Below are 23,449 nucleotides of genomic sequence, written 5' to 3'. Positions count from 1 at the left end.
ACGGAAGCAACTACTCGCATGCTGTTTTGATCACGACGAATCATATTGCTATTAGTTGGGAAAGACCGGTAGATAATTGTTAGGATCACGAAATCTTATTCGAGATCGCACGTAGCTTTTTTGGTAGGAAATTTCCATATTATTTGCATGTTTCTTAGGATGCACGGATTGCTCGATATATACACTCCACTTTGGATAATTTTGAATGTAATTATAATTTTCAATCTACTCGACATTTTTTTGGAAAATAATATAGCGAATTGGCTACTAATTGTGCCAATAAAATTCATTTTTATTTTTATTGTATTTTTGTATAAGCTTATAGTGCTTTTAGGTATATAACATATATATATATATATATATATATATTTCAAATAACAAAAAAACATTTGAAATACTACCAAAGATGATGAGTTAATTTATATTACATTTTAAATGTCAAAAATATTATAATTGGATCGATTCATGAAGCGACATGATATAAATACTCTTTGAGATGTGATGTTGATGTAAATCTACTTAGATTTCGATCATCAAACTCATACACAGCACAAAATTTTGGGTTTTGTGATTCGAGTTAATAATGCATAAATACGGGGATAATTAATATATGGCGGCGAGAATGGCATTCATGTGAATTAAGGCGACTTTGGTGGGCGATTGATATCTGGGTTTAAAATACCGACAAGGTAACGCAATCGGGGGAACGCGGTGGCGTTGTGGTAAATATAGCTGACTCCCAGGGGCGGTTGTATTCTGATCGGAACGCGTTTACGTGAACCAAATCAGCCAAGAAAGAGGGGGGCGTGCGAGAAGAAAGAGGAAAAGGAGGGGGCGGAGGACGCAGCAGCGGCGAGAGGCAGGCGGAGGGTCTTGGGCGGCGATCTGGGCCGGCGGAAGCAAGGCTAACTCTCCTCGTTGCCGCCTCTCGTTCTTTCTCTCTCTCTCACTCTCTGTCTCCCCCTTGCGGAGCGGTCCCCGAGCATCGGTACGAGGATTTTGTGGCAAGAGAAGGAAGTGGAGGATAGAGGTGGGACGGCGAGATATTTAACTGTTGGTGGTTCGTCGCAGGGATCGGATCTCGGCCGTGCGCGCTGTTTAGTTGTGGACTCAGGTGTGGACAGATGAGGAGGAGGAAAATTGGTTATTTTTAGATCGCGAGGAGGTGGTGGATGCAGTGGGAAGTTTGGATCTTGGTCCTAAAATTGGGATTTATTTCTAATTCAGTGCGTACAAGGGTTTTGCGGAGATTTTGAGGAGGGATCGTGGAGCATCGTTGGGGTTTCTGACGTCGGAGGGATCTGATAATGGTATGGGATCTCTCGTTTCGAAGTCCTTTTTTGCTTTAGCTTTCCCCCGACTTGGTTTGATGTTCTTGAGAAAGTTGGTTCTCAGACGTTCATGAGCTTTTGTGTTTTTGGGCTTTTACTTTCGTGTTTTTTGGGCAAGCAATGGCTTAATGCGACTTTTCTTGAAGGTCGCAACAGTTAGTTGTTAAGGATGTGAAAGAAGCGTAAAAATGTTATCTTCACAAAATACGGCGATGTACTCTTTTGTTGTAATTTTCTTCTGCTTTATATTCTGTTCGATGTATTGCGTTGTAAATTAATGCCTTTCATGTCGAGGAATCTGCAAAGCTGCAACTCTGCTGGATTGTTTCCGGTTGAGTCGTTTTAGCTTTGTCGGCTTCACTTTGTTTGCGTCGAAGTAAATATCATTTGCGCCACTGATAATGTTTACAAATTTCAATGGACAGGCAACTAAGTTCAACATAGCAGTAGGTTCTCAGGTCTGGGTCGAGGATGCTGAAGTGGCTTGGATAGATGGGGAAGTCTTGGAGATCAAAGGCGATGAAATTAAGATCAGCTGTACTTCTGGAAAGATGGTGTGTATTTTCGTTCACTGTTAATGTGCATTATGCATTGTTTTCGTCATGGAAGTTAGGAGTCTTCCGTGCTAGTTTTTTCTGTTATTAGTTTGATATTATAATGTTTTTGTTTTGAAGATGCTTTCTCAGTTGCTGTAGTTTTGGTGTGCAGTAAGAATTCCTTGAGCTAACGCATGAAAGATTTTTTTTACATTTAGAGACTGATTTCAAATAGTCTTGGCTGATAGTTATTGCATTGTCATGGATACTGTTAATTTCCATCCCATCATTTGCTATGCAGGTGATTGCCAAACTTTCTAATGTCCATCCTAAAGATCCTGAAGCTTCACCTTGTGGAGTAGATGATATGACAAAGCTTGCTTATTTGCATGAACCAGGCGTTTTGCAAAACTTGAGATCTAGATATGACACGAATGAAATTTATGTAAGTCCATATAACAGATGCTGAGACGGTCAACTTCTCTGCAAGCATTATTCAATAATATAATATTTGAAGTAAAGCTTTATGCATGTTTATCATGATGTCCTTGACATATTTTCCTTCATTGATTTTTGATTGCTTTAGCAGCTAATTGATCAAATTTTATAAACAGACGTATACTGGAAATATATTGATTGCTGTCAACCCCTTCCGAAGGTTGCCTCATCTGTATGACAACCACATGATGGAACAATATAAAGGGGCAGCTTTTGGTGAACTAAGTCCCCATCCTTTTGCTGTTGCTGATGCTGCATATCGGTACTTTCTGCTTCCAGCTATGATTACTCACATTTTGAAGTCCACTTCTTACATAACATGAGTGTCTTGTCCAACGTAGATTGATGAGAAATGAGGGAGTAAACCAATCGATTCTAGTAAGCGGGGAAAGTGGGGCAGGTAAAACTGAAAGCACCAAAATGATTATGCGTTACCTTGCATACATGGGAGGTAGAGCTGCATCTGAAGGGCGGACGGTGGAGCAACAAGTGCTGCAGGTGAAATATCCTCACATTACTAATTGGAAGCTGGGCCTTGTACACGTTGCTGTCACTTTCATGTTTTTATATAAGTACTTGTTCTCATTTCTTCCTCATCTAATTTTGTTATGTTGACTTCTCGTACACAGTCCAATCCTGTTCTTGAAGCCTTTGGAAATGCAAAGACAGTAAGAAACAACAACTCAAGGTGCGCAAGTTGTTGATAGTTATCATAATATTCTTATTTGCCATAAATTTTTATACTTCCTATATGCCCAAATGTTTTCCATATATTTTAATTTGTATGTTCATCTACAGTCGTTTTGGCAAGTTCGTCGAGATTCAATTTGATCAGAGTGGAAGGATTTCTGGAGCTGCCATCAGAACTTACCTGCTTGAAAGATCCCGTGTCTGTCAAATATCTGATCCCGAAAGGAACTACCACTGCTTTTACATGCTCTGTGCAGCACCTGCAGAAGTAACGGATATTCAATACTAATTGATGTTTGATCAGATATTCTATGTTTTTATATTACTTCAAGTACCTTTTACCTCAGCTTTTATTTTCTTAGAAACCTTATTAAAGGAAAATTTTGTATGCTACATGGCATAAAGAATAGGTTAAGCTGTGTTTATAACAATGACTCAGCCATCTTACTTGGATGTAGTCAACAACAAGTGTTTATATCATTGAAAGCATTTGTTGGTGGTACTCAAGACTCAAGAGACTATAGACTTGTACATACCTGTTACTTACAGATTTGCTCGTCATTATATCAAAATGAATGAGGCAGTTTAAAGCATCAGAGTGATGGGTAGTCAAATGATTGATGAAACATTTGATAGTTATTGACCTTTTACTTGGAAGAACTTTTAATATGATCATCATGTCATAGATGTGCCTGATAACTTTCTGATAATTGTATGATTGGCTTCATATATTAGTTCAAGATGACCAACTACTGGTGTTTTTTAATTTCGAAGTCATTGTGGGTTACTGATGTAGGATGAGCTTCGATACTAAATATGATATAGAATGAGCTCCGATACCAGATATGATGGAGTACAATTTGTGACAAGCAGGAAAAAAATATTATTTATTTGAGGCTAGAAGAAGGGGACAAAAAGAGGGAGGTAAAGAAAATGATAGTGAAAGATAATAGGGGGAAAGAAAAAGATAACTGCCAAACTCACTCTAGCTTAATGAGTAACACCTAGATCATACCTCTGCATATCTTGCACATGGTCCATGAAATAACATGATTGTTAATTCCACTTGCACATATATAATGTAGAAAAAAGACTAATTTGTTGATTTATTCATGTTCTAGTTACAATATCTTGAGTCCCTTTTTGTAAAAGGAAAAGAAGAATACAATAAAGAAAATTACATCCCATAAGTCAAAACATATCAATCAGTTCATCCTTCTTTTCTTTGGAAAAGAAAAGGATGAATCAATTACCTAACCATAGGGAAGTTGGAAAGGCACATACTCTTAAATGTGTAAGCCACACCTTATAAAAGGTGACTTATTTCGCCAGGCAAAGGAACTGGCGAGACTTGGAGATGTGTTTCTAAATTTGTTTTGTCAAACAATTTTCTTTATTGATACAATATATATTGGTAAACTACCTTCTTTGTATATTCTTCAATCAAGATCAAACTTCATTTTTAAAACGAGAACTTCAGTTTAATTTCGACTTATGTACTTCCTTTTTCTCCAAAATCTTCAATAAAACTTAAAAGATTGATATCTTTTTTCCTTTAAGTTGGCTTTTGTTTTCTTTCTCCTTGGTCAGTATTGGTTACTATTAACTAATGTAGGATTATGAAATATGTCATTTGACAATTTATGACATTTGAAAAAACCTACTAAATAATTGAATTAATTCAAATAAGAAATTCATTATTATGGTCCCATATAAATTGCATTTTATGAGATCAAATAATGGAATCTAGATTACTTGATCTTGTGCCATATTTTGATATAACATTGAATAAGTAGTGAGGAAAGCACAAAAATTATTCTCATCAATTGCTATCAGTGTCTACAGACTCATTAATAAATGAAATGGAAATGAGACTCATTTGCTTAGTGGAGTTGTAGAACTTGTCTCTAGGATTATGTTTCTTGAGCTAAGAGCTCCAATCTGCTTTAAATATATTATATTTTGTAATCATTAAAAAGAGTTGGATGTTGTGGTTGTTTATATGAGTGTTTGGGTTTTGAGCACAATGCTTATATGCCCCACAGATGCCCGTATGACCCCATTGGTTTCCAAGGACATCAGACAAATGCCTGGTCACGCCTTACATCTGTGATCCATTGATAGTCTGAGCAAGGTTTCAAATCTCATCTGTGCTGTTCGGTACAATCTGATATTTGACTGTTTGACAAAGTATTGGTACCAAAGCAAATAGCTTGCAACTGGTACAAGTGACACTATTTTTATTATTTTCTTATTTTATTAAATAATACCAGATGGTATAAATGCCTGGTATACTGGTACTATACCGATCTGATAGGTCATTGAAACCAGTACCATTCCAACCTCAATGGATAAAAGATCCATTTAGTTAGTTGATCCCAAATAGTTGTCTTTATTGCTTGTTGTTGTTGTTATTTTCATATTTGAATATTATTAAATAATACAGTACCATATCTATTTGTTTAGGAAAGTTCTTATTATGCATTGGTGATGACTTTAAATTTACACAAGAGAGATAAAGGATTGCTCGTTGATCCTTTGTTGTTAGATGTTTATATCAAGTTCCATAAGTAAAAATGAACAAGTGCAGTGCACATGAACATCATGTCTTGATAGCTATAACAAATACATCTATTTTTTTCTTATTATGGTAGTATAAGCAATTTTCTTTGCATCACTAAGATGTTTAAATCCCTGTTGTTCAGGATATTCAGAGATATAAGCTGGAAAATCCCAGGACCTTCCATTATCTTAACCAATCCAACTGCTATGAGCTCGATGGTGTAGATGATTCTAGGGAGTATCTGGAAACTAAAAAGGCTATGGACATCATCGGCATTAGTACTGATGAACAGGTTTTTTTCTTGCTCATATGAAAGATTGTGAAGAAGAGCTTGTCTGATGCATTGTTTTACTCTTTTAGCTAGCCTTTCTAGGTTTTGTGCTTACATGTTGTTTTGTTCATTCAGGATGGCATTTTCAGAGTTGTGGCTGCTATTCTCCATTTAGGAAATATTGAGTTTACAGATGGAAAGGAAATAGATTCTTCTCAACCAAAAAATGAAAAATCTTGGTTTCATTTGAGAACTGCGGCTGAACTATTCATGTATGATCATGAAAAATTATTTTCCATGAGCTGGAACATGTTGGATCCAGATTTTCTGAGAGAACATTCTTTGTGTCTTCAGGTGTGATGCAAAGGCCCTTGAAGATTCTTTGTGTAAGCGTGTTATTGTTACTCGTGATGAGAACATAATAAAGACCCTGGATCCAGAGGCTGCAGCTTTAAGTAGAGATTCCCTTGCAAAAATTGTATATTCAAGGTTGTTTGATTGGTAAGTGCTGATAGCCTGATATAACTTTTTAATGAACTTTTCATGGTTACTGTTCTTTTTTTTTTTCTCTAACCAAGTATATTTTACTCAAATATAACATATGAGAATGCTTAAACATGCAGAGAACTGATCTTATTTGAATTTGTTATATGCAGGCTTGTAAATAAGATCAACTCCTCAATTGGACAAGATCCTAACTCAAAGTGCTTGATCGGGGTGCTAGATATATATGGCTTTGAGAGTTTTAAAACCAACAGGTGCTTAACTGCTAATCTTTTGTGTATGCCATTAACATCTAACAACATCTGCTGGTACTAAGTAGTCTAGGCCACGTGCTGCCTGGTTCTCTCTCATATGTTAGCATAAAATTTCCAGTTATCAACAGGAGTTTTTTACATTGATCCTCCCGAGACCTTGCATTGGCAGGAGCCTTGTAAAAATAGGTCACTTTTTAATTGTCTGGTTTCTTAAATCTTTCTGGTTTGGATTTTAGATAGAGCTATGTTTATGTGAACTTTTTCCTTAGAGTTGTTTCCTAGGACAAGGGCCCACGAACTGGTTCTATTTTTGATGGTTGGTTCCTTTCTTCGAAGAAAGAACTTTATAGGAGATTACAGTTGCTTTTTGATGTCAGACACAAGAACCTTGTCTTTTGATAAGGAATTATCTGAAGTTTTAATCAGCTTATGTTCAGTTAGTCAACATAGACATTGATGGTGGGCTTTAATATGTTCATATTTCACAGCTTTGAGCAGTTCTGCATCAACCTGACGAATGAAAAATTGCAGCAACATTTTAACCAGGTTTGAATAAAATGATACATTGTTCTTGAGTACGCTGGCATTCCAGACATAAGTTGTTAAGATGCTTTTCTAACTCATTCCATTTATTTTTCTACAGCATGTGTTTAAGATGGAACAAGAAGAATATACTAAAGAAGAAATTAGTTGGAGTTATATCGAGTTTGTTGATAATCAGGACATTCTTGATCTTATTGAAAAGGTTTGTCATAATTGTATTTTCATATAAATACTATCTACAACAGGATGTCTTGTTTTATTTTACATATGATTCTCCTCAGCATGTTCATGGACCCACTTCTGGTGGTATTAAAATAATATTTTCTGTTAGGGTCCATTTATTTATATATTCTGTGCAGGTTACATTCTGAATTCTTCATCACTTGTTATTTATAAGCAAAATAAGGAGGGTTAGGGGGTAAATTAGGTTGGATCTTGTAAACTTTAAAACAGAACTTTCCCATGAGAAACAATTTGATTGATTGAAGACAATAAGTCTACGAAATGAATGAATAATACCAAAACAAAAAAATAACTACTAGCAGAAACTAATAGTTAGGAATTGAGTGAATGCAAGGATGAAATAAGGCATCAAGTTTACATTGGTTCAGTCGATGCATCTACATTGACTCTTCGGGTCCTCTGAGGTGAGGCCTTTGGTGTTCCATTAAGGTTTGGACTTCTTCGGTGAACTATTCTCTGTGACACTGATGTTTAATTTTGGGGCTCAAGAGAGAACCCTTACAACTTTCATACTTAATGCTTCTCTCACAAGTTCCATTATGATTTTTTCTGCTGATATATTGGTAATACTTTTGAGGTATTAAATTTACAGTATAATGGAACTCCTCTAAAATGATGGTAGTTGATATAATCTAACTGGAATCTAGATAGTCTTTTATGAGATGATTTTAGTTATTCAGACTTCTTTTTAATTTTTTGAAGTTTCACAAAAATTCCATGGACACAAAAATGTTTATGGAAATTCTTAGTTTTTTGAGATGTTTAGATTTTTATTGAACAAATTGACCAACCCATGCAACCCGAGGCCTAACAAATTGTCCAGATTTATCCTTAAGCTGAATGATTTATCCATGCATATAATCCATGCAACATTACATTTGGATAATTTTTTTGTTTGTTGGCTGCCAGAAACCTGGTGGGATCATTGCTCTTCTGGATGAGGCTTGGTATGTGTGCTGGCATACGACTTGAATTATATGTCCTTTGTGAATTTGTTTGATGGATATCTTAGTTCTCTTTGCTCTTTTTATGCAGCATGCTGCCAAGATCAACACATGAAACTTTTGCTCAGAAGCTGTACCAGGCATTTAAAAATCATAAGCGCTTCAGCAAGCCAAAACTATCACGTTCTGACTTCACCGTTTCTCATTATGCTGGTGATGTGAGTACCTCCACTGATGATGCATTCTATATCAATAGACATGCAAAAGAAACTAAAGTTGAAATTGGTCATCCTCATACAGGTTACCTATCAGACAGAATTGTTCTTAGACAAGAATAAGGATTATGTTGTTGCTGAGCATCAGGCGCTTTTGAGTGCCTCTAAATGTTCTTTTGTTTCTAGTTTATTTCCGCTTCTTTCAGAAGATGCATCAAAGTCATCAAAGTTCTCGTCAATAGGTTCAAGGTTCAAGGTATAGGTGTATCTTTTCTTAATACAGTTAGTTGCAATCTTTTCATGTCATAATATGCAATATCCAACATCTATGCAGCAACAACTGCAATCTCTGCTAGAAACTCTAAGTGCCACTGAGCCCCACTACATCCGCTGTGTTAAACCCAACAATCTTCTAAAACCAGCAATTTTTGAGAATCATAATGTTCTTCAGCAGCTTCGCTGTGGGGTAAGATTTTCTATTTACATTTGTTATCTCAGTAATGATGCTCAGATGGTAAATGTGCAATACTTTTTTACTTGGTCTAGGGAGTGATGGAGGCAATTAGAATAAGCTGTGCTGGATATCCAACAAGGCGCACATTCTATGAGTTTGTAGATCGCTTTGGCATTCTTGCACCCGAAGTTTTGGATGGAAGGTAAAGTGCATTTGAGCCCAATATCTTGGGAAGCTTTTAACATTTGCTGGGTCTGTCTCATTTGATGCTTCTCATGTCAGTTGTGATGAGGTCACTGCTGCTAAGAGGTTGCTAGAGAAGGCGTATCTCAAAGGTTACCAGGTAACCCAATGGAAAAGGAAGTTAACTTCCAATGAGCAGATGTTTAGGGAAAAACACCCCTCATATTTTTTTGCTTCAACTTTTATTGAGTATCTTCCATAAATTTTGTAAACCATATCCTTTTAGTTATAGTTTGAAGATTATAAAGCTAAATACCATGAAAAAAGAATGTACCATTATTGCTGACAAACAAGCTAATATCTTAAAGAAAAGATCGTAGGATGGGACTCGTTGTAGATGGAGTGTTGTAGAACTTAATTATGTTCAAAGCATTGAGTCTTTGTTCACAATGGTACATTCTTTTTTCATGGTGACAAACAAGCATTGAGTGTTCTAGAGCTAAATTATGTTCAAAGCATTGAGTGTTTGTTCACAATCACCACGCTCATGGGCTCCTTTTGCTTTTACAATCATATCTATCAAGGTAATACTAGTATCAAATCATCGAAGGGAATTGATCTTATGCCATGAGCATGGTGTGTTTTGAGGGCATGCCTGGTATAAGCATTCTAATTTCATGGGCTTGCCTAGCTGCTTGAGCATAGTCTTAAAATTTTTCATCAACTTGAGGGAAAAAAGGTCTAGAATGACTATGATATTAAATCAATGACTAAATGAGAAGTCCCAATTACTTTTATTGCTATAGTTGGATTTAACATTCAGACTGAGCCCCCATTAACATGTAACATGAAATTTGATCCACTTCGTATTTAATTTACACAGTTCTATCTTGCTACAGTTCAACAATGTGGCTACTCTGGGGAATCAAAATCCTTACCTCCAATCTCTTCTAAATAATTTTTTGTACTTTGTGAACATCTTGATTTTGTCTGTTTTTATTCTTACTATTTTGCGAGACAAGGAATTGCATTTAAACTTTTTTTTTCTTGAAGGCAGTGATTTAAAAAGCGCTAGACGCCAAAGGCGCTAAGGTCTAAAAACGCCCGAGATGCTAGGCGCTCGCCCGAGCGAAGCGAGACGCTAAAATATAAAAATATATAATATAATTAATAAATATATTTATTTAAATAAAAAAATGCTATTAAATTAAGAAGATCGGGTACAAAATCACAATGTCACATTAATAAAAAGTCTCAAAAATCAAAACAATAAAATTTTACATCAAATCTATTAAGTTGCTCTGTACATTTGTCGTTTATTCTGAAACCTAACAATAATTTTTAATAAATAAAAATTAATAGTATTAAAATTAAAATAATATATTATTAATCTAATAAATAAAAATACTATTATTAGTATACAGTTAGCAGTATACTGTTAATATACTTTTAACAGTATAGTGAGAAGAGTGTGAGAAGACTGAGGCTGCTGAGGCAACGACAGTGGTAGCACGCGGTAGCTGGAGCGGGAGCGATGAGCGACAGCGGGAGTGGGAGTGGGAGCGGGAGCTGCGAGCGGCAGCGGGAGCGGCGACAGCAACGACGAGCAACGATTGTGGCAGCTGTGAGTAGCGATAGTAGCGACGAGCAGCGACAGTGGCAGCGACAACAGAGAGCAGCGATAGCGGAGAAGAAATCTCGGCGGCAAAATCGCGAGTGTTAGGGTTGGGGAAGTCGAGGGAAATCGTGAGAGGGAGCCTGATCTTGATGATTTAGTTGGTTCGATTGAACCAACTAAAGCACCAGAGACCAACCAGACCTAAAAATCTGGTTCGGTCTCCTGGTTTAACCTAGGTGCTCGCTCGAAGCGCCCAACGCTTGGGCTCGGGCGAGCGCCCAGGCGTGCCTCTTTGAAGCGCACCGCCTGGAAATGAAGCGAGGCGCTCGGGCATCGCCTCGCCTCACTCGAGCGCCTAGGCGAGCGCCCGAGCACCTATTGTAATCACTGCTTTAAGGTACATTTTATAATTGTGGAATCATTTCTTTCAGTTATTTTCTCACAGGAGGTTAGTAAGTACTCCTATTGCTAGGGTCCTTTTAAGGATTTTTTAAGTTCCAAAGGCATTGACTTTTCTTTTTTGGAGATAATGCAAGGAAAAGCAAAAAGATCTGTTTCACTTTGTTTCTATTTATATTTCCTCATATTTTGGATTTTTCCGCTATTGATGGCTATTGCCTGCAGAATACACAATGTGTTACTTTATTTCTGATCTCTGCTGGATTATCCAGCCAATCATGATCGTATAATATTTTTTGGAATTTAAGATTGTAGCATCTTTCATGAGTAGGTGCACTTCCTCATGGTGCTATTAATATGGATTTTTGTTAGTGTTATGGTCCAATTCAAGTCGTTACTTAAAAGATTTTCACGCATTGAAAATGCTGTGTAGTAAATATTTAATCCTTTTCTGAGTTTTCTCCTCATCTATGACCTCCCTTATTGCTTGTTTTATTCTGTCCTGTCTTAGTAAGTTTCCACTACAGAGAAATCTTCGGAGATTTTTTAGCAAAAAATGCTGGACATTTATCAGTAAATAGTTAATGTGAATGCATAGACATATTTATTAGCTGTTTTCTGGTCCTTAAAATTAGCTAAATTAGCTCTTTAGTCAGTAACTTCAGTTGACCATAGCATTTGATTTGCGACTCCATGTGCACATTCATGTGTATTGCATTCATTGTAATATAGAGTTATTATTTAAAAACTAATTCAGTAATATGAGATGTTGGAAAGATTTGGTCCTAATGATGGGTTGTTAAAGTTCGAAAAAAAATTCTTGTGCGATGGAACTTAGTTGTAGGAGATCATCCTTTAATCACTATTTCATACTAGATTCTTCAAGTATTCTTGTTGGATAACAGACAAATTGTCTCACTTCTTAAGTTTATATGTCCAGATAGGAAAAACGAAGGTGTTTCTTCGAGCTGGTCAGATGGCTGAACTTGATGCCCGTAGGAATGAAGTCTTGGGAAGATCTGCTAGCACAATCCAACGGAAAGTTCGGTCATTCCTGGCTCGTAGAACTTTCATTTTGCTGCGAAAATCAGCTATACAGATTCAAACCATATGCAGAGGTATTTATTAAATTTAATGTTATGTCATCACCAATCAAGGTTTATGATGCACAAAACTTACTAACCTTTACTTGGTGTGGTGATTGTATAAGCATTTTCTGATATATGCATTTTTTTCTCTGTTAACCTAAAGTAAGACATTCTGTTCTTTTATACCTTTCGAAGGACAACTTGCAAGACAGGTATATGAGGGCATGCGTAGACTAGCTGCTGCACTTCGTATCCAGACCTATTTCCGGATGCATCTTGCAAGGACTGCTTATAGAGAGTTGTTCTCTTCGGCTGTTACCATCCAAACTAGTGTAAGGGGGATGGCTGCCCGTAAGGAACTTCATTTCAGGCGGCAGACAAGAGCTGCAATTATTATTCAGGTAAATTATTGGGATGTCAAGAACTTGGGTGTTTAATAGAAATCCAGAATTCTCCCTACTACTACCGCTGTTAACCATGCTGGTTGACAAGGAACTCTTGACCTTTTCATGTAATATCTGTTCTTTTCGCCCTAACATATCGTATTTTTATTATTTATGTGCTGGTAAACAGAAGAATCTAAGACCTAATTCTGTATGCTGTTCTTTTCTAGAGTCATTGCCGCCGATACTTGGCATGCTTAAATTATTCAAGGATAAAAAAGGCTGTAATTGCAACACAATGTGCTTGGAGAGCAAGGGTTGCAAGAAGAGAACTGCGAAAGCTTAAACAGGTAATCTTTTTTAAATTTGTTCTGTAAACTGTCTTTTGTAGGGCAGCTACCATAACTTTTTACGTGGGTTTAAATTCTTGGTTAGATGTGTAAATGTCGAATATTGCTATATGCAAATCTATCTATCACCAATATTTGTTGCATGAATATCTAAAGGACAGAGGCTCTAGGTTATTATTATTTAAAATCTAAGTTATTTTGTGCAAATGTTGTTGATGAATTTTTAGTCATAAAGTTATGTCCAAACTTCTAAAATGGTACTTTCGCCGGATGCATCAATGACAAAAACTATATAGTTTGGTCAAGTAACGAATCCACTAGCGTCATGGTAAGTTTGCTTCCTTGCAACTTTGATGACTGGTTTCTAGTCAAAAATAGCCTGTTTACTTGCAGAGGTAAGGTTGCATATATTAATCCTCATCAGACTTGTTCACTGAGCTGTCCCTTTTAGTTTGGTTAGACGAGAAACTTTGCCTGTTGACTTTCTAAGAAGTTTCTGATGTCTTTTTGGCAGATGTACATATATTTTAAATGCTGCCTTATATGTTTTTTTTTCCTTCCCAGGCGGCAAGAGAAACTGGTGCCCTTCAAGCTGCTAAGAATAAGTTGGAAAAACAAGTTGAGGAACTTACGTGGCGTCTGCAGTTGGAGAAACGCATGAGGGTACTTTGTTTAACTTGCATATAAAGCTTTAAACCCTGTTTGATTAAATGGTTTTTGGTCATCAGCATCCTCTTGTGATTATTCTCTCATGGCTTTTTTAAATAGTCCACTTGAATTTATGATGCACAACATCACTTATGTTCATTTCTTGAGCCAATTGTAGCTCTGTTTGCTCATGAATCTGAAAGAAAATTGGATTTCATCTGTCATCACTTTTGGTCTTCAGGATAGGAAATTATCTTGCAGTTCTTGAAGCCTGGGTTGCTAATGCAGAAGAGAGTGACATGACAAAATATGTTAAGTAGGATATATTATAGTGTAGATTTGGCAATATTTTGTGAACATTTTTTTTATATTTTATGAGAGAAACCTGGACATATGTGATATTATTGGAATATATGTGGTCATGATAAATGATAATAAGAAAATAGACTTGGGTTCCTTGTGTTTTCATTAACAAAGAAATTCCTTTTTTCTCTCCCAAAATCTCCCACAAAAATAACTAGAAAGACAAAAGATTTAGTTAACTGTGGAAATAAGTATATGTTTCATAATCCAAGTTCTTTGTAACTTTCAGCATTCACAAGTTTAAATTAAAAGCATGATTTAGTAATATGTAAATTCACAGTCGGAAACAAATTCCTGTTGTTAACTACTTGAGACTGTGGTGTTGGAGGGGAGTGCAGTATGTGGTGCTGGTTTGTAGACCCTGATGAGTCAGTTACATGATGGGGGAGAGTCGATGTTTTTCATTGTGTAATTGACTCATTGTCTAGTTTTTGGTTCACCTTATTGATGACTTCTGATACTAAAAAGTATATCTGGAATGTATTTGAAGGGAATTTATTAGTATCAGTTTCCAATATAAATATACTCTGGATACATATTACATCAACATATTAAAATATCCATGATGCATGTTTCGCCGATTGCAGAACTTACAAGGAAATTAAAATATAATTTTTTTACTTTCTGGACCTTGATATTGCATATCATTCTCCAAACTTCAAAGGCGGCTTCTAGAAGACATCCTAGTGGTCGAGGCACATTGTGCACAGCCATGAGGATGAGTGTTTGAATCCTAATCTAAGCATCTAGAACATATGCTGTGTAATGTTGAATGGAAAGAATAAAATAAAAGGAATATAATCCTTCGAAACCCAAAATAGCATTGTAAATGCCTAATAAACTAAGTTTCTGATTATTGAATTCCTTGACATTGTTTCAACAGAAAAATAAAGCATAATAGTGGTAAGAAGAATTGCCATTGGTTTCACTTTGGTGTATTGCATGCTATAGATACTACCACTAAAAAATATTAGTCGTTAGAATACTTACAGTGGTTAAATTTATGTCATATCAGGAGTAATTTCCTTCCCATATGTCTTCGAGCAGGTGCTAGAAAAAAAAGAGTTTGGTCATTAGTAACATCTGCCTAATGACTTTATAAAGATCCTTTGCTTCTCTTACTGACTTCTAATTTCTTATGTTCAATCAGTGTATTTAGATGGTTGTCTCACTATGGATATTGTTCATGCCTGTAGCTACTATGCTCGCAAGATTCTCTTCTCTCTCTCTCTCTCACATTCTTACATGCACACGAATTTTACTAAATGCCTTTTTATTTGTAGGCTGACATGGAGGAAACTAATTTCTTATGTTTAAACAGTTTATCTAGATGGTTGTCTCACTATGGATATTGTTGCATGCCTGTAGCTGCTTTGCTTGCAAGACTCTCCTCTCTCTCTCTCACATTCTTACACACAGGTTTTATAAATGCCTTTTTATTTGTAGGCTGATGTGGAGGAAACTAAAACACAGGAGAATGCAAAATTGCAAGCTGCTTTGCAAGAGATGCAACAGCAATTTAAGGAAACTAAATCTTTGCTGGTGAAGGAGCGTGAGGCTGCAAAAAAGGCTACTGAAGTAGTTCCTATTATTAAAGAGGTCCCTGTTATTGATACTGCCCTAATGGATAAGCTTAAAGATGAAAATGACAAGCTTAAGGTGAGACTGACATAAACACTGGTTGTTGCTTCTCTATTATTTCTAATTTGACCATTTAGATCAGTGTCTTTAGTATAATTAAATTGCGTTTTGGATGTCGATTTCATGTGAACATCCGGCATCTGGTAGGTTGTGAAGTTTTTCCTGCTTTCTTCTTTTCATAATGTCAGGGTATTGTATAAGGTGCTTATTAAAATTTTGTAGGCTTTGGTGAGTTCACTTGAAAAGAAAATTGATGAAACTGAGAAAAAGTATGAAGAAACAAGCAGGATTAGTGAAGAAAGATTGAAGAAAGCCACAGATGCCGAGTCTAAGATAATTCATCTGAACAATTCGATGCAGAGGTTCTTACAGTTTTTCTCATGGTTTCCTGATATTTTAAGATCTCATACGACTTAATGAACTATTATGTTGCTTTGAAATTTGTTTTATTAAATTTCTGCTTAGATTCTCTTAAAATTAAACATTTAAGTCATATGACTATATCGCTTTTAATGATAGGCTTCAAGGAAAAATGTCTAACATGGAGTCTGAGAATCAGATTCTGCGACAGCAGTCCTTGATGCATTCTCCTGTGAAACGCATGTCTGAGCATTTATCAATTCCAACAACACCAACCAAACAAGCAGTAATTGTTTTATAACAAGGCACTGTATTTTCTGTAGGTTATTTTGCTTTGTTCCTGAAATCTTTCTTGTCTTTAATGGCAGAGTTTGGAGAATGGTCACCATGATGTTGAAGAGCTTAAGGTTGTAAGTATGTCCACAGTGTGTGTCTATATATATAATGTTCAAATCAAAACAATACCATGTACATCATACATCATATGACACCCATCTGCATCCATAGGAACCCCAGAGTGCACCACCAGCAATTAAGGATTATGCGGATACTGATGCTAAGCTGAAGAGATCTTACATGGAGAGGCAACAGGTATGCACACATTCTCAAGGTAAAACTAAGCTTTCATTGCATATGTCGCTATTGTTCAACCGTCTTTCTTTGCAGGAGAATGTTGATGCCCTAATCAGTTGTGTCAGCAGAAATGTTGGGTTTAGTCAAGGGAAACCTGTTGCTGCACTTACCATATACAAATGTCTCATTAACTGGAAATCATTTGAAGCAGAAAGGACTAGTGTTTTTGATTGTCTCATCCAGATGATTGGTTCTGCAATCGAGGTTATACAAATGTTATATTGTTGTTCTTTTATATATTGTCAATGTGGTTATGAGCTTTGGATATATACAATGTGTATGTCTATCTAATTTTCTTTTTTTAAGCCATTTTGCACTGTATTAATATTATAAGATTTGTCACTTTGAGTGAGTAATGTTGCATATTTGGTGAGGGCTTAAGTTCTGCGTACTCACTCTACAAATGAAGCCATTCACATGTCTATCTTCTCCCATCAACATGCGATGAACTATAGAGAATATCTTAAAGGGTCCTTCCATGGAAAATTTTACATCTTCACTCGCTGCCTACTTTAAGTTAACCCTTTAGTTCTTACCGAGTTAGAAGAGGATTGGCATAATATTTACATGATGGAAGTGTGGCGGTAGCTGCAGTACCATAGTGCAGCTGAGAGGCCCAGTACCTCTGATACTTGACAATTACTTTCATAGGGACAAAGATTATTTTCAAAAAGTTAACAATAAAAGTGGTGAAATATCTTGCAGTAGCTACAGAAGTGGACCTTCTTAATGATTGGTGAAGAATCAATGAAGCTGCCAGATCGCTGGAATATGACTTGCTGCCATGTGTAATAATTATGGCATTATTTACTGCAATCGAAGTTCGGCAAAGATTGTTAGTGGAGGTTACTCTTCTTTGAGGGCCAACAGTGCCTTCAAGAGAGGACAAAGGGTAAAAGAGAGGAGATAACTAACATGCAGGGATCTATTATTAAGTAATAATGAAATAACCAGTCTTGACCATACCTCGAGGACTTAAAATTCTTTTACATATACATAGTGGTTGTGGGAGAAAATTTATCTCAACACTTTATAAAAATATATTTAATTTCAGACATTCAAAAATAGTTGTTTCAATTCTTTTGTCGTTCCTTAGTATTCAATCACAATTTTTTTACTTAGGTAAGAAACTTATGTGGCTAAAACATTAATTTCCGTTGTTGTAGTTCTTCATATGTGAAATTAGTAACACTTTCTCTTATTGCCTTTTGATTATTGTCCCTGTATTGGCATATGCTGTGTGTTATGTTTTCATAATGAAGTCCATCTTGCAGAATGAAGAGAGCAATGACCATCTTGCCTATTGGCTGTCCAATGCTTCTAGCTTGTTGTTCTTGCTGCAAAAAAGCCTTAAGGCTGCTGGTACAGTTGGAGCTAATCCCCGTCGGAAGCCACCTGCCCCAACATCTTTATTTGGGAGGATGACTCAAGTATGCCATACATCTTATTTTCTACTATTGCTATTATGTGAATTGTATATGATGGATAGCCTTTTTGGTTCTTCATTGTGTGTATAGTTGGATAACAATTAATTTTCATCTGCATAATTCAACTCCAGTCATTTCGTTCTTCCCCATCTTCTTCTAACCTGGCTGCGGATGGCCTGGATGTTGTGCGTCAAGTTGAAGCCAAGTACCCTGCTTTGCTTTTCAAACAGCAGCTAACAGCTTATGTGGAGAAAATTTATGGAATTATTCGAGATAATGTGAAGAAGGACTTGTCTTCGCTGCTGTCACTATGTATCCAGGTATTATGCAAGTGATTTGATTCTCTAAATTGTAGTCTACTTTATTTATTATGTCAGATTTCTGATATAGAAAATGAATTAGGTTAGATGGGACTGAACCTAAACTGGTCACTTTGATAGTTAAAAAATTTTAGCTCATATTATCAAAACCAATGATTGAAATATCGTACTGTACCGAAGTTTCGAGATTCTTTCGGTACGGTACAGTACTATATACCGAGCGATATACCATTCAGTATATATATATATATATATATATATATATATATATATATATATATACATATACATACACATACACATACATATACATACACATACATATACATATATATATATATATATATATATATATATATATATATATATATATATTTAAATATAAAAGTGAAATTTTATTTTTCGGCGACATCGCCTCCCTTCTCCCCCATTCGAGGTGACGTTGCAAAAAAACGAGGTGACATCGCCTATATATATATATATATAATCTTTTATATATATATATATATATATATTATATATATAAAAGTAAAAAAAAAGTACGACGTCGCCTTCACCCTGCGTGAGGTGATGTCGCAGAAAAACGAGGCGACGTTGCCGATTTATATATATATATATATATATTTATTTATAAATAAAAAAATACTGCCCGGTAGCGGATAGTCTGCGTACCGGAATGCTGCTTGGCCGGTACGTACCGCCCGGTATCATTCAAAACTGTATGCCTTGATCAAAACAACCACTTATCCTGTTGTTAAATGTTATCGTAGCTGATAATAGTTGTGGAACAGCTTGGTCTGTTGATGATGACCATAAATCTTAGATTATTTCTTCAAAGATACAATCAAAGAAGTGGAATTGACTAACGTTGTGGCATTTGAGATGGTTTGGGACATCGCTAGAAGTGTGAAATATTTGTTGATTATTGACATTAGTATGCATGATTTCTGAGATTTGTAGCATGTGTTGGAACCTGTTTTTCCTCATTCCTTACTCTGTTTTCCAAGTGTTGTTAATTTGTCATGTAAATCTAGTGATGGGTTATTAGATTTCTGAAACATTGGCATCTCTTGATTGCTAATATTTATCTTTTTCAAAATTTAGGCCCCAAGAACAACAAGGGCAACTATGTTGCGTGGCTCTGGGCGCTCATTTGGAAGCCAAGGGCAAAGCAACCACTGGAAGACCATTATTGAGAGCTTGGATGACGTTCTTAAGACGTTGCAAGAAAACTATGTTAGTTATCTGGTGAAATGAAAAATGTTCTTATTGCTGTTAGAAACTTTGATTGACCTAGTTTTCTGCAGGTCCCTCCGGTGCTAATTCAGAAGATCTGTATGCAAATTTTCTCATTCATCAATGTACAACTTTTTAACAGGTAATTGATCAGTATGGTATATTATCAATTAATCTATGATGTACACTGGGGAGATAACTTCTTCTTGTGCCAGTTTGCTCCTTCGTCGTGAGTGTTGCTCCTTCAGCAATGGGGAGTATGTGAAAGCTGGTCTGGCTGAGCTGGAGTTGTGGTGTGCAAAAGCAAAGCCAGAGGTAAAAATAAAACCTATCATCTGTGGATTATATTTGTTTGCTCTAAATCTGAACTTTTGCTGTTGTTGCAGTATGCTGGATCATCATGGGATGAACTTAAACACATTAGGCAAGCTGTTGGTTTCTTGGTATGTGGTTTCTGTTCCTATCTGATGCATCATTTGAGAAAATGATATTTCTAAAATTATATCATTATACTGTATATTTGATTACAGATTATAAATCTATTTTAACATACCGTTTTGTCAATTTCATGTGTAAGAATTATTTTAAAATGCTGCAGAAATATTATATTGGTATCAGAGTTGAATGCTGACAATAGTCTCGATTTCAATTGGGCATTTCTTAAAAACAGAAAAAAGATCTTCTTTTCCACTTATACTATGAAACCTCCCATATGTTTGACATGATGACTATTATAGGTGATGTTGAGGACTAGAACCAGTAATTATCTCCTTTAAGCTTGCAGCATATACCAGTGCAATTTTATCTATAGAAAAGAAACTGATGTGTCATAAGTTATTTTTTTATTTTATTTGTTATTTTATATAGATGAAAAGAGCATGCTCATGTAATTGGTATTGGAGAGCCATGGCGATATAACCCGGAAAGAAAAAGTCAATTATCCTAATTAATATGGCTTCTGTAATTCCTTGGTTATCTTTTCCCCTATACATGCTTTTAAGATAGCACTTGTTGTGCTGCTGGGAAGCAAAAGACTGATGGAAATATAGGTCAGATCATAAGTTGGACAAAGGCTTTCTATGTCATGGAACCTTTCCCATGGATTTTCTTCAGCCTAAATAACATTACTATCCATACTAATAAGTTCTTATGTTAGATTTATCTTGAGTCTTGATGTTTTAATTGTTACTTCTGTTATTGCTTTGTCAGTATTTAGATATAGTAGATTGTTTCAGGCGATAACACAAAAATCTGCCTCGGATCTCTTAAGTTGAGCTAAACAAGCGAAATCCTGAATTCAACATAATTTAAATTTTCAGATACTGTACACCCATGTCTGAGTAGCTAATTCCTTTTTGTTCTGTCTCTTGGCCCTACAAAGGGGTCAATGACTATAACAAATCTGCCACATTTGCCCTTTTCCGTCAGGAATCCGACTTGCACTTTCAATTTATCATTTTGCTGCTGCAATTTTATAACGTTTTATGTGAAAAAGTAGCCCTATAGTTTCACAAATGACTTTGCTAGTTGGTTGTGAGATCTATCAATTATCTTTCCCATGAAGATGATATAAATGACTGAACTACCGGGCATGGTATAAATTCCAGGTTCTATACCTATGTCACCAAGGAGGTAGTGCTGAATTATTCTTAATGACCGAGGCAGCTATTATTTGTTGGTTTACTCATGTTTAAAGCAATGCCCATCACTAATTCTACTTCTGCTGTGATTTATGTCATATGCAGGTAATATTTCAGAAATCCAGGATTTCCTATGATGAGATAGTCAATGATCTCTGTCCGGTAAGTGCTATTGGTGTGTAAATGTGCTCGTGAATGTGGCATGGATGTTTGGATGGTTACTGCTGTGGTATGTTAATCCTGATTCTTCCCTTTCGCAGGCTCTCAGCGTGCAGCAGCTTTATAGAATTTGCACACAGTACTGGGATGACAAATACAATACAAAGAGTGTATCTTCAACTGTAAGTTCAAGTAGTAAATTGTACCTTTTGCTTGATGTAAAGAAGCTTCAGATGTTACAACCTACTCTATCGTGATTATTGAAGACTGCATCATGATACTTGTTTATCATGGAGAAAAAATCTATTACAAAATTATTGTTTTATGAATGTTTCAAGTAGTGCACCAATTTAAGTGTTTAATTTGGGAATATTGCCCCTTTAATGCTTTTGTTATGTCTTTGAAGGTTCTTTCAAGCATGCGAATACTGATGACAGAGGATTCCAACAATGCAGAAAGCAGTTCATTCCTTCTAGATGATAGCTCCAGGTAAAAAGAAAAATTCTACTGGATAATCTACTTCTTGTTGTGGTAATATACTCGTGTTCATTCAACAAGTAGCTGGGAGTCTAAAGACTGTCGATTGTGTAGTATCTGAACATTCTTTGTCTCATTGATGCAGCATTCCCTTCTCAGTTGATGACTTATCTAGTTCTTTACAAGCAAAGGATTTCTCAGGCGTCAAACCAGCAGAAGAGCTTCTCGGGAACCCAGCCTTCCAATTTTTACAGGAATGAGGCATTTGGGACCTCGGTGAAATCTCGCACCATTCCCGCCATCAAGTGGTTGATATTTGTTATCATGACCCCTGCAACTCTATTCTTTATCAACATTTGTTTCGCCCCTCCCCGCCAGGTTGTAAAAAGTTTCAAGTTCATAGTTTGTAGACGTGTACAATTGTTCTAGTGAGTTAATAGGGATGGGATGAGTGTCACCCTCCCAAAAGGTATTCTTAGTCTCTGTCCATTTATAGGGAGGCAGCATTCTTTTATTCTAGTACATTTGTTGGTTCAGTTCACAGAATGCATAGGTAGAGGGGAATGTCATAATAATCCACCTTTATATATGTCATAGATGTAAAGCAACAAGTTACAGGAAAGAGATAATTACATGCAAGTCTTAGTTCTTGTTATCAGAACTCATAGGTGCTTTCTTCACCACACACTTATGTATTCTTTCGAGCAATATTTTTTATTTTGGATGAGAATCTGTGTTTCAAGTGTTACTTTCAAGTATTCAGCCATGATTACACAACTTAATAATACCTTAAGAAGCATTGCCTTTTGCTTTCATATGTTTATTAGTTCGGTTGCTGTGAGTTCAAATATTTCTGCAAAAAATAGAGTAATCTATATATTTCAGGATCTATTGTGTCTAGAGATTAAGAGACTAGCAGTGTCTCTGACATTTATTCTTGTTCAGCAACATGCAGTAGCAAGTGAAGAGTCTTGTAATCTGTCATCTTACACTAGTTAGGGTTTAGCCTACCAAGCTTCCTTGCTGTATCAGTAACTCTAATGGCTGGGCCCTCAACATTAGCATGACACACAGAAATATGGTGTTTGTGTCATGAATGCAGCAATGCGTGTGTAAGAGGACAGATGTTTCAGCTTACATTTCTACTAAATATGCACACAACCATATCAGCCTTTGCGTATGAGATGTTTCAGCTTGTATTTCTACTAAACTTAATGTCCATTACAAATGAAGAAAATATTCTTATATGGTGATCCATGTTTTTAGTGTGTGCATATTTGTTTTCCAATTAGGATTCACTTTAGCTGGCGAATCAAAATTGAAACCATCATCTCTTTTTCGATATGAAATCTCATCCGATAAATTTTTACACCTAAAATACGAAGGTTCTTCGATCGACCTTCTCTATCGTCGTCGTTGGCACGAGAAATCCGTGAAAGATTTTACATCAAATAATGCAAGAGAATATTAGTTAACTT

The 23,449-nt window shown here is 36.0% G+C and overlaps 1 protein-coding gene across 5 annotated transcripts; it reads left to right on the top strand.

Moving 5' to 3' along the window:
- The first annotated feature begins 785 nt into the window (after nt 1-785).
- On the top strand, nt 786-22,719 carry LOC103978661 (myosin-6). 5 transcript variants are annotated; one of them, XM_065141662.1, is made up of 40 exons: nt 786-988; nt 1,072-1,310; nt 1,757-1,885; nt 2,169-2,312; nt 2,482-2,627; nt 2,707-2,863; nt 2,995-3,053; nt 3,164-3,323; nt 5,761-5,910; nt 6,025-6,161; nt 6,244-6,390; nt 6,546-6,647; nt 7,136-7,193; nt 7,291-7,392; nt 8,343-8,380; nt 8,469-8,595; nt 8,678-8,848; nt 8,927-9,058; nt 9,139-9,248; nt 9,329-9,389; nt 12,187-12,364; nt 12,530-12,735; nt 12,948-13,067; nt 13,632-13,730; nt 15,525-15,737; nt 15,942-16,081; nt 16,239-16,365; nt 16,448-16,489; nt 16,587-16,670; nt 16,746-16,916; nt 17,987-18,142; nt 18,271-18,459; nt 19,564-19,695; nt 19,767-19,837; nt 19,911-20,010; nt 20,082-20,138; nt 21,441-21,497; nt 21,596-21,676; nt 21,901-21,983; nt 22,117-22,719. In XM_065141662.1, exons 2-40 carry the CDS (start codon nt 1,308-1,310, stop codon nt 22,229-22,231), a joined length of 4,554 nt encoding a protein of 1,517 aa, XP_064997734.1. In that variant the 5' UTR covers nt 786-988; nt 1,072-1,307; the 3' UTR covers nt 22,232-22,719. The 5 variants fall into 5 exon arrangements, with proteins under 5 accessions (XP_064997734.1, XP_009392806.2, XP_018679043.2 ...); XM_009394531.3 differs by having other exon boundaries at nt 786-1,114; nt 1,228-1,310; XM_009394533.3 differs by having other exon boundaries at nt 787-988; nt 16,448-16,486.
- The last annotated feature ends 730 nt before the right edge of the window (nt 22,720-23,449 follow it).

The sequence above is a fragment of the Musa acuminata genome, chromosome BXJ1-3, assembly GCF_036884655.1.
Source record: "Musa acuminata AAA Group cultivar baxijiao chromosome BXJ1-3, Cavendish_Baxijiao_AAA, whole genome shotgun sequence".
NCBI lineage: Eukaryota > Viridiplantae > Streptophyta > Magnoliopsida > Zingiberales > Musaceae > Musa > Musa acuminata.
This window is presented reverse-complemented; position numbering and strand designations above follow the sequence as displayed.